At 33.3% G+C, this 12,591-nt stretch overlaps 1 protein-coding gene across 4 annotated transcripts in view; it reads right to left on the bottom strand.

Annotated features, from left to right (window-relative positions):
• Nucleotides 1-12,591, bottom strand: part of RUNDC3B (RUN domain containing 3B) — a 154,796-nt gene that overhangs the window by 55,202 nt on the left and 87,003 nt on the right. For all 4 annotated transcript variants that reach the window (XM_030307893.1, XM_030307895.1, XM_030307894.1 and 1 more), the window contains one exon: nucleotides 11,781-11,861. In XM_030307893.1, coding sequence (XP_030163753.1) covers nucleotides 11,781-11,861 — 81 coding nt within the window. The remainder of the gene's footprint in view (nucleotides 1-11,780; nucleotides 11,862-12,591) is intronic.

Here is a 12,591-nt window from a genome sequence, read left to right as displayed (position 1 = left end):
ACTGTAGGGCAGACAAACAGCACTACCAGCCTAACATCGGGGGGAGTATAACAGGGCAGTATTCAAGGTGAGCTCAGTGTTGGCAAAAATAATAAAAGGTTCAGAAAAACTAGGTATTCCTAGGCATCTTCCATTGGATGAAGTAGGAGAAACAGAAGTAGAGCAGAGAAAACATCATTTACAACCCACACCTAAGATTTCTAATGACATCTTTATGGTAGAAGAGGACAGAATAAGGTGGGGAAAAAAAAGAAGAAACTAAATGAACAAGTGTGCTAAAACGGATGTCTGGTTTAGAAAGAAGAATGAGGAGATGTTATATTCAAAGAGGAACAGATAAAAGTACATTTCAAAATATAAGCAATGATAGTAACATAAGAGAAACAGCATAAAAATATTCTGCATAATCTTCAAAGTATTAAAACAACCTGTGATCTATCAAATTGAGGGGCAAACTAAGAAAATGCAGTAAATTCAAAACAAAAAATAAGATGGCAGAATAATCCCTCATACAAAATAAGTTATAAAAATCTTAAATGGGTTAAATTCAATAACAAAAGCCAAATGTTTAATTTTATTAAGACAAATAAGAACCAACAATAAGTTGTCTACAAGATACATATGAATACAGAACAACTAACCTTAAAGAGATGGAAAGGACACCCAGAAAATATGACTCAAAAGAAATCCAGGCCAGCAATCATGATTTCATGGGGTAACATAGATAATGGTGGAAAACAGTGTAAGTATCAAAGAAAGATATACATTCCATTCTGTGTGATCCGTGTTTGCATATGTTGGTCTTCTAAGTCTGGGGTCCAAGTATGTTGTCAATATGAGTCAGAGGCCTCCACATAAAGAAAGGCCCTAACTACCAAGAAGATGCTCTCAGTCAGTGATCTAGCAAACAAACTAATAATTAAACACACACCAGAGGAAATTTGCCTAACATAGCCAAGGCTTTTGGTGGACCAGAGAAAATAAAGCAGTGGCTGATAATAAAGCTCCAGCTTTGAAAAATAGACAAATAGAACTTGTAAAAAATTATATTTGACATTAAAAAATTAAATGGATGAGCAAACAAGCAGAGAGAATTGAAGAGGGAATTAGTAGAAGCTATGAAGAAATAATTAAAGATTTTCAAAATGCTAAGAAAAAAATAACTGCTATTCCAGGATAGCATATCCAGCAAAATTATCTTCGCAGAAAGAGGGCAGTATAAGCACATATTCAGAAAACTAAAACCTCAGAGTTACACGAATAAATTTTCCTAAAAGAACTTCTAATGATCATACTCCAAGAAAAAGACAATGATCTAAGAAGAAACAGTGATCAAAGAAATTTTTAAGTTTATGGGTAAACCTGAACAAATATTGAGAGCAATGAAACACTAACAATGATTCCTGCTTTGTGGAATTTTAAAAACATCAATGAGAGACCTAAGATTCTGGATGGTAGTAGCATATGTTAAAAACAAAATGAGTGGAGTTAAAACAATACAAAGTCCTCATTTATATGGAGAGATAGTAAAGTATTAACTTTAGACTTTAACTTTTAAATATGCATATTAAAATTAATGAAGTAGCAATAAAAGAAGAGTAGTATGTAACTTGTAAACTAGTAGAGAAATAAAATGGGGGGGAGAGGAAAAAAATCAATACAAAAAGAGGGAGAAAGAAGAGAGAGAAGGTAGAAAAAGAAATTCAAAAAAACAGAATCAAAACAAAGAGTAAAACAGTAGATACCAATCTAAATATATTAGTAAATGTCCTAATCACCTCAGTTGAAAGACAAACCCTTTGGACTAGATTTTAAAAATTCCAGTTAAGTGTATCTTGATCAGCACGGAGCAATATACGGAGCTTCTAAGTCACTATACTGTCCATCTGAAACTAATATAACACTGCATGTCAACTACAATGGAAATTTTTAAAAAATTTCTAGTTAAATAGTACTTTAAAAAGATACACTTAAAAATAAGGATATAGAAAGGCTAGAAGTGCTCCATTTCATACCTTCCTGCTGTACGCTTTTTCATATATTACCATACTGAAATCAGGATACAGCATACAACTGATGACATTTGACTTGCTGTCAAACCATTTTCTCACTTAGTAATATCTCTGAACTGGGACGCATTTACAATGGAAGGCATGTCAGTTAAGATGAAATATGGTTTAAAAAAAGATAAAAATACACTAAAAAAATACCTAAAAAATTGGTGGGACTCTATATCAGACAAAGTGGATTTTAAGGAATAAAAAATTACTACGTATTTATGGCTACTACATAGTGATAAAAAAATTCATTATTTCAGGAAAACCTAAGAATTCAAAACTTAGATGCATCTTTTTTTTTTTTAGTTTTGGTAATTTTTTTTAAAAAAATTTAACTTTATTTAAATCCAAGTCAGTTAACATATAGTGTAATAATGATTTCAGGAGTAGAATTTAGTGACTCATCACTTACATATAACACCCAGTGCTCATCCTAACAGGTGCCCTCCTTAAAGCCCATCACCCATTTAGCCAATCCCCCTACCTAACACCCCGCCAGCAACCCTCAGTTTGTTCTCTGTATTTAAGAGTCTCTTATGGTTTGCCTCCCTTAGACGCATGTTTTAACTCAGCTTAAAAACTAGAAAGCAAAAATTTTAAGTACGACAAGAAAAAACTGACAAATCAAATACAACAGTGAAAGAATTCATCATCTCAATGAAAGAGATGAAGCAGAGAAAAATAAGAAAGGATACATACTTCCAGAACAACCATTAACAAGCATAATCTAATGAGCATAGGCCCCAATCATTGGAATACTGACCAATTCTAGACCATTTTTCAGCAGATTTCAAGAAACTATTATTATGTGAACCATACTCACTAATCTCAACTATAACAAAAGCCCTGAAAATGTTTGAAAATTAAAAATTATACTTCAAATATTCGTTGGTCAAAAAAATTATAATGGAAACTTAATTTAAAACAACTAAAATATAAAATAATTTATCAAACATAAGGTACAACTAAAGTAGTAATTCAAGGGCCTTATGTACTTAAAAGAAGTAAATTTGAGTATTGAAAGAGAAAAGATCATAAAAACTGTCAACAAATTGGGTATAGAGGAAACATATCTCAACATAATAAAGGCCATATATGACCCAGCCCACAGCTAATATCATACTCAATGGTAATAAGATGAAAGCCTTTCCTCTAACATCAGGAAGAAGACAAGGATACTGACTGTCACCACTACTATTCAACAAAGTATTGGAAATCCTAGGCAGAGCAATTAGGTAAGAAAAAGAAATAAAAGACATTTGAATTGGAAAGGAAGAAGTAAAACTGTCACTATTTGCAGATGACATGATATATATATATAAACCTTCAAGATGCCACCAATAAGCTGTTAGAATAAATGAATTCAGTCAACATGGAGACTACAAAATCCATATACAAAATAAGCTGTGTTTCTACATACTGGTGACAAAATATCAGAAAGAGAAAATAAGAAGATAATCCCATTTATGTTTACATCAAAAGAATAAAATACCTTGCAAAAAATGTAACAAAGTGTTGAAAGATCTCTACAATGAAAACCGTAGACACTGATGAAAGAAACTGAAAAAGGCACAAATAAATTTCAAGACATTCTTTCTGTGCTCATGAAATGGAAAAATTCATATTGTTAAGATGACCATACTATCCAAAGCAACCTAAGATTCAATGCAATCCTTATCAAAATTCAATGGCATTTTTCATAGAAGTAGAACAATCAGAAAATCTACGTAATCACTCACAGTGAGTAGCCAAAGCAGTCCGGAGCAAGAAGAACAGACCTGGAAGCATCACACTTACTAATTTCAAAATACATTACAAATCAACAGCAATCAAAATAGAATGATACTGGAATAAACACAGATCAATGGAACAGAATAGAGTCCAAAAATAAACCCAAACATATTTAGTCAATTAATTTATGACAAAGGAGCCAAAAATATTCAATAGTTAAGAACAGTTTGGTCAATGAGTGGAGTTGAAAAAATTGATCAGCCACATGTGAAATAATAAAGCTGGACTCCCATTTACACATACCATACATAAAAATCAACTCAACAAAATAGATCAAAGACGTGAATGTAAAATCTGAAACCGTAAGACTCTAGAAGGAAACACAGAAAGCTCCTTGACACTAATCTTGACAATGATTTTCAGATTTGGGGCCAAAAACAAAGGCAAATAAAAGCAAAAGCAAAATTAAACAAATGGGCCAACATCAAATTAAAAGGCTTCTGCACAGTAGAAAAAAAACCATCAACAAAATTAAAAAACAACCTACTGAATAGGAGATAATATTTGCAAATCATAAATCTGATAAGGAGTAAATACCCAAAATATATAAAGAACTCAGAGAACTTCATAACAAAAAGATAAATAATCCAATTACAAATGGACTAAGGACATGAATAGACATTTCTCCAAAGAAGATATATGAAAGGGTCACAGGTACATGAAAAGATGGTCAACATCATTAGTCATTAGGCAAATGAGTATCAAAACCACAATGAGATACCATCTCACACCTGTTAGAATGGCTATCATCAAAAAGATAAGAGATAACAAATGCTAGTGTGGATAGGGAGAAAAGGAAGCCCTTGTTCACTTTTGGTGAGATTGTAAATTTGATACAATCACTATGGAAAACAGTATGGATGCTCCTCAAAAAATTAAAAATAGTACCATATGATCCTGAAATTCCACTTCTGGGAATATATCCAAAGAAAACAAAACACTATCTTGAAAAGATATCTGCACACTACATTCATAGCAGCACTATGTATAATAGCTGAGATATGGAAACAATCTATCCATCAGTAGATGAATGGATGGAAAAGACATGGTACAGGTATACAACAGAATATGAAATCTTGCCATTTGCAACACCATGGATGGACCTTGAAGGAAAGCATTATGCTAATAAGTGAAATAAATCTGAGAAAGACAAATGCTATATGATTTCATTAATATGTAGAAAACACATAGACACACAAACACACAAACTTGTAGAAAAAGAGATTAGGTTTGTGGTTACCAGACACAGAGGGTAGAGGGAGGAAGAAATGAAGAAAGGGAAAGGGAATTGGAGGAAAGTGGTCAAAAGGTACAAACTTCCAGTTATAAAATAACTAAGTACTAAGGATGTAATATATAACATGATGACTAGAAATAACATTGCTGTATGAATATAGAAAGTTCACAGAATAAATCCTGAGTGGTCATTACAAGTAGAATTTTTTTTCCTTTTTTTTCTTTTCTTTTTATTGTATCTATATATGAAGATGGATGTTAGCTGAACCTACTGTGGTAGTCATTCATTTCACAATGTATGGAAATCAAACCTTAATTCTGTACTCCTTAAACTTCTACAGTGATGTATACCAATTATTTCTCAATAAAAATTGAAAAAAAATCTACAAAACTGACAAAATGCTTTGGCAAGAATGATTTCAAAATTAAGCCAAAATAAAAGGCTATGAACACAAAAGGCAAAAGGTAACATAACAGAAAAGAGATTTTAAAAGATATTTAAAGAAATCTCTGAACATCATGACATGTTTTTTGTTTTACTTTAATAAAATATAATTTACCAAAACTGAATCAACAATAGAAAGTTGTAATGATTAATAGGACTACCAATGAAATTAAAATAGTAATTTTTTTTTTAATTTAAAAAGTAGAAAGCAAAGAGCAATAAGGAAGTTTCTTGTAAGGACGAGGAAGAAAGTAAATACTTACATACAATGATTCCAAGGTATACATTACCTCATTAATCCTCATGATAACTCCATGAGGTATTGCTCTACTATTTAACAGATTCACCCAACAATGGAAGACAGTAAGAATAAGAGAAAAGTAGTTTGTTCAAGGTCGCCCTAGTAAGGGAAACTGGTATTCTATTACAAAATTTTAAAACAATTTTACATTGCCTCCCAACATTTCAATGACTAATAATACTACAGCTGTCTAAAAAAGCTGAATGGCTAAGAAGGTATATTGATGCCAGGTCATGAATGACCTATATGTTTTGCTAACACTTAGTTATTTTAGGCCATGGACAATGAAAAGCTGAAACTCACAAAAGTATCTCTTATTCTGAAGGACACAGAAGTTCTGCAATATTTTTGGTGGGAAAATGATACTTAAGAATTTCAGGAACATTCCAATATTTTGAAGAGCAAAATATTTTTAAAATTTTTATTGAGGCAATGATATAAAAGGAAAAATAGTTTTCCTTTACCGAAAACCTATATAATGCTTTATTATTTATAATTGTTAAACAGACTAAAAATTCTTATCACTCACCTTCTTTATTCCTTTACCTCTAATAATTAAGCACTTATTTTTATTTTATTTATTTATTTATTTTTTCAACGTTTATTTATTTTTGGGACAGAGAGAGACAGAGCATGAACGGGGGAGGGGCCGAGAGAGAGGGAGACACAGAATCGGAAACAGGCTCCAGGCTCTGAGCCATCAGCCCAGAGCCCGACGCGGGGCTCGAACTCCTGGACCGCGAGATCGTGACCTGGCTGAAGTCGGACGCTTAACCGACTGCGCCACCCAGGCACCCCAAGCACTTATTTTTAATAAGGATATAAAAAGAAGGAAATAATGGACCATAAAATCTTCAGACTATTTATCTTGTTGAAATTTTAAAGTATCATCTCCTTCAGAGGGCTATTTTTAATCCTGTAAATGAGCATGAAAAAAACTAGAAGATATTCATTTAATTTTCAAAACACCTACTTATTGCATGTCTATTCTTATGCTAAGTACTGTTAAAGCACTGAGATTTAAGTGTGAGTCAACGTAACAGTCCTTGCTTTCTCGGGGTTTACATTCCAGTAGGAGGAGATAAACAAATAATATACCACCTGTTAGATAGCAAGTCACTATGCAGAAAATAAAGGAGGGAAGAGGCATAGCATGGGTAGGAATATTATTTTAGGTAGGAAGTTCAATGAAGGCTTCATCAGTAAGAGGGTATTAAGCTGGATTTTAGAGAAGAAGTGGGAAATAGACGTGTAAATATCTGAGTGATATTGCATTTGATAGGAAGGACAAAGGCCCTAATGCACAAGTGTGTCTGGTATGCTCAAGGAATTACAAAATGGCCAGGGTTACTGAAGCATGGTAAGTGGGAATGCAGGTAGTAGGAAATAAGGTCAGAGAGGTACTGGAGGCCAGATCAAATAAGGACCTTGTCTTTTATTTTGAGTTACATGAAAGAAGCTGCTGGAAAAGTTATGAGCAGAGGAATGAAATGATCTTTCATTTAAGAAAAATCAGTCTAGCTGTCTATGGAGAATTAACTATAGGAGTCAGAGGTGAAGGCTTGAAGACTTTTGCAAATTTCCAGGTTTGAATTAAGGAGGTAATAGTGGTGGTGCCAAAGGATTTGCTGGTGGATCCTATGTGGATTATGGCAGAGAAAGTTCAATGATGATACCAAAGTTTTGAGCATAAGCAGCCAGAATGACAGAACTACCATTCTTGGAATGGGAATGGCTAAAGGAAGAAAAGTTTGGGAGAGAAATAGGAGTTCTATTTTGTACATGCTCATTTGAGGTGCTTACTACACATCCAAGCGAAGATGGCAAGTTGGCAGCTGGATATATGAGTCTAGAGTTTAGGGCAATGTTCCAGGTAGAAGTGTACATCTGGGAAAGAGTAGCATAAAGATAACATTTAGAGCCACTAAACTGGAGAGTGAGTATAGACAAAAAAGATGATTTGGGACTGATCTCTAAAACAGTCCAACACTTAGAGGTTGGGGAGATGAGGAGAAATGGGGAAGGGGAGTGAGGATGGAGGAAAACTGGAAGAGCATGGTATCAAACAGTGCTCAAAGAAGGTCGAGACAGACAAGGAAATGATTAACCACTGAATTTGACAATGAGACACCACAGCTGACTCTGACAAGAGCACTTTCAAGGGTAAGTATTAAAGCTCAATTTGAATAGTTCAAGAGAGAATGGAGGCAGAACAAAACAAACCTGGGAACACAGTGTTATAATAAAGGAGAGGTGACTGACTGAGAAGTAGCTAGAAGTGACTATGGGGAAAATTCCTCTGTTTCATTTTTTAACATGGGGAAAATAACAACATGCATGTATGCTGTGAGGTGTGGGAAGATACTGAAAAGAGGGGAAATTAGGGGCATCTGGGTGGCTCAGTTGGTTAAGCATTCAACTCTTTGACTTCAGCTCAGGTCATGATCTCACAATTCATGAGTTCAAGCCCCACATTGGGCTCTGCGCTGACAGCACAGAGCCTGCTTGGGATTCCGTCTTCCCCTCTCTCTGTCCCTCCTCTGCTTGCCCTCTATCTCTCAAAATAAATAAAAAATTAATTAAAAAAATTAAAAAAAAAAAGAAAAGAGGAAAAATTAATGGAAGAGGACAGAACAACTGCTGGGACAAAAACCTTAACCTAAGAGACAGGATGGGATGTAGTACACAGGTCAAAGAACTGGTCTTCCATAGCAAAATGATTACTTTATTCCTATAAGAGGCAGAATATATGGGATAGAATGTCTAAGAAGGGCAATTAACAGCATACATGAGTTAACAGTCTCTTTAAGTCAGCAATTTTGTTTGTAGAAATTTGCCTCTTTAAGGATATAGTCATGTTTAAGTACGAAGACTTAGCTATAAGAATGCTGATGGCAACATTATATTGAGAAGTACAAAACTGAAGGCATCATAAGACACTATCATTAGCTACTGGACTTTTCAGGCCTAAAATCTATTTAAGAAAAAATGTTTAAAAGATGTTTAAAGTTTTATCAAGCAGTAACTCAGAAAACCTGAGTTTTCTCAATGATACACAACCTAAAAGCCAGTTTTAAATATGAAATCTATTTTAGGATGTTTTCTATTAACATATTTCATATATTTAGCTTCAGAAGGATAACACTTCATTTACAGAGACTAATGACTAATAAACATTTTTTAAAAGTTCAGCTTCACCAGCAAATAAATGCAAATTAAAACAATAGGGAAAAAACCCAATAGGATATTATTTTCCACTTGTACAACTGGCCACATTTTTAATACTTGGTTGGCAATGGTGGGAAGCAAGCAATCTCACTTATTGCCTATACAAATTTAACTAGCATGGCCTCTTTGGAGTGCAATTTGATAGCATATTTCAAAAGCTTTAATAATACATGTGCTATTTATCCCAGAAATTTTACTTCCACTTTAACTTAAAGAAATAATCATGGTCTATATAAAAGATGTAGTTACAAGGTTATTAACTGCAAAAGTGCATACGACAGTGACAACTAACTGAATGTATCCTAAAGGTCCAACAATAATTACGTAAAAATACTGTAAGATAATGAAATTCTATTCACTTAGGGAAATGATGCTGTGGAAGGATGGTTAATGACATGCAAGAATCTTCATTATACAGTATTAAGGGAAAGAAGTACTACATGTACATTATAATTCCATGTTAAAGAAAAAGATAAGGCTGGAAAGCTACCCATCAAAATGTTAATGCCTCTAGCAGCTGTTTCTTAAAGGTAAGATTTTGAGTGACTTAAGTTTTCCTCTATCTACCTATCTTTATTTTCTAGTTTTTGTATAATGAATATGTATTACTTACCAAATAAATTTGAGTGGTGATGCACTCAGACCCACCATCAGAATGTATTACTTATCAAATAAATTAAAAGCAGTAGTTTTGTTAAGGGTATATTTTTACAGTTTCTTAAAATTAGAAACCTAATAAACGTTTTTTTTTATTTGTCTAATATAGGTATATTTTGTGGAAGCAACTGAATGTTTACAATATTGGCTCTTTATGATAATCAAGACTGTTTACATATTTCTAAAAAGAAGACCTCCATTATCAGTAATGCTAACTTATTTATGACAAGGTGGAATTGGTACTTCCCTTCTCATTTCAGTGTCCTTTTTATAATAAGATAGTAGAAATCCCTCAGCGTATGAAGGAGAGGAAGCTAGACATACAAGTTTGGATTAGTGCATCAAAGAAAGACAGTTGCATAAAAATGCGGACAAAAAAGTGGTTAAGCAAGTTGGAGGCAGAAAGCATTTATCATTAAACTCATTCTGAGGGGACCACCTGAGAAAGTTCCATAATTGTATTTTTAAAAGTGTTGCAGTAATTACTATAGTCTCTTATGTATGTAGGAGAGAAAAATTAGTATTCACATTAAATCATTACAAATAGCCTTTCTACCTACTTGTCAATGGCCAAACTCCTATGTCCAGCTGTCATCTTGCTCTTTAATTCCAGACCTGTGGCCCACTCTGCACAAACTAGCTGTGTGTTTAGACAAGCTACTTAAGCTCTCTATGTTTCAGTTTTCTCATTTATAAAATTAGCTTTTGAGGATTAAATGAGTTAATAGAAGGAAAGCACTTTGAATAATGCCTGATATACAATAAGCATTCAATATTACTAGCATTCTTTCTACTAGTATTATTTTTGAACTACTGTCTTCAAAAATGTCCTGAAATCTAATATACCCAAAACAGTATAATTTTATGCCTGTTCAAAATTCTTGCTCTATTTGGTTTTTAGATGTAAAGTACTAGAATTATCACTTTCCCCAAGTGATCCACTTACTCAAGTTAGAAATCTTGGTACCATAAGACTGTGTTACTACTCCTTCACCATCTAAAGTATCTTCACACTCCTACCTCTCACATAGGGACTTCTCTCACTAGATGATGATTATCCTAGTGACAGGGACTATATTATTATTTTCAGAATTTCATGAATTGCCCTTACTGTTGACATCTGTGTATCCCTGGCAGCTGGTAAAGTTTCTTTCCTACATTAGATCCCCAATAAATGCATCTTCCAGTGTGCATGTGTGTGTATGTACATTACATATATACCTATAATACTCTCTTTCTGTTTTCCTTAAAGCTTTAGCTTGATCATAACACTTTTAAAGTATATAATCATTCTATTCAGGAAGCCAATTATGTAATCACACCTTCAAAAAATTTACAGATATCATCTGATTAATTTTCAATGCTGGTGAGATTGTAGGAAATTCTTAACTCTCATACAATACTAGTATTAAGATAAATTGGTACAGACTCTTTTAAAAAGACACACTTTAAGAGCCATAAAATTTTTCATTGTATTTGCCTGAATAACTGTAAATTCACAGCAGAAACAAAAAGAAAACTGATTTGCAAAAACATTCATTATCCTTTCCTCTATAATGGAAAACAATCTGAATGATGAATTATAATTTTGAACTCTCAATGGACTATTATAGAGCTATCAAAGTTATTATTATAATGATGATAGCAACAGAAATACATGATGTTTTCTAAAAACTACGCTGAAATTACAACTATGTAAAAAGTTTAAACACATCGGGGTCTGCAAATGGAGTCTGTATTTTTGAATAATTTCTGATACTAAAATAAAAGCAATTTTAACCAGATGAACATATTACACAAGACATTAAAGTATAAGTTAATATTTATTTTTCCTCTATCTTTTTTTTATTTTAGAGAGCACGCACAAGTAGGGAAGAGGGGTAGAGGGAAAGAGAGAGAATCTTAAGCAGGCTCCACACTCACCACAGAGGCCAATGTGGGGCTCAATCCAACAACCCTGGGATCATGACCTAAGCTGAAATCAAGAGTTGGGCGTTCCACTGACTGAACCACCCAGGTGCCCCTAAATTAAGATTTCAATAACATATTTCAAAACGTCATATACCTCTGGGTAAACTTCAAATATGGTGTGTAGTCTATTACAGCAGGAAAGTTTCCATCCAATCCCTCTCCCTTGAGGCAGAAGCTAAGAAACAAATAAATATGTCACATAATACATCAAACCTTTAAATCGACATTAAGCATTATAAACAATCTCTGGTTCGAGACATTTGTTTCATCAAATTGTAGGTAAATTTTTTATTCATATTTTAGATGTTACTTGTTACAAATAAACACCTCAATAAAGATACTCTGCGTTCAATACCAATGACAAAGGACTGCACAATACACTCTAACCTGAATATATCATGCAAAAGAAAAATTTTCTGAGAAATCTGTTCAAACGTTATTTGATACTATTTTAGTCTTCACTGGATTTTTTAAGACGTCATTAGAGGATTTTCAAATGAAGACTTGTTCATGTTTTCATACAAATTCTTAGATGCCGCTGACTATATTTTTAAAAGATTTAACTAATTAGAAGATGACGGTTTTTTAAACTATGAATAAGTGAAAGGGCCTGGGTCTTAGACCTAAAAAGAAAGCTAAAAAAAATCCTTTTGATCGTCAGTCAATCCTTTTTGAGGCCATGGCAACAGGAAAGGTTGCTACTTGCCCAAAGTCATACCGGGAGTCACATAAAGCCAGTAAAAAAACTCTAGACCTCTGGTCTCCCAATCCAGTAATCTTTGTTTTGTATGATGGTGTATCCAATAGGATAATAAAAAAAGTGTTTAGTTTTATGGTCACTGTTATTAAAAAAGTACATCTACTAGGAACATAAACAAGAACATTTACAAGATGTAGGTGGATCT

This window comes from Lynx canadensis, chromosome A2 (genome assembly GCF_007474595.2).
Source record: "Lynx canadensis isolate LIC74 chromosome A2, mLynCan4.pri.v2, whole genome shotgun sequence".
Classification (NCBI taxonomy): domain Eukaryota; kingdom Metazoa; phylum Chordata; class Mammalia; order Carnivora; family Felidae; genus Lynx; species Lynx canadensis.
The sequence above is the reverse complement of the archived record's forward strand: the minus strand, read 5'-3'. Positions and strand labels throughout refer to the sequence as shown.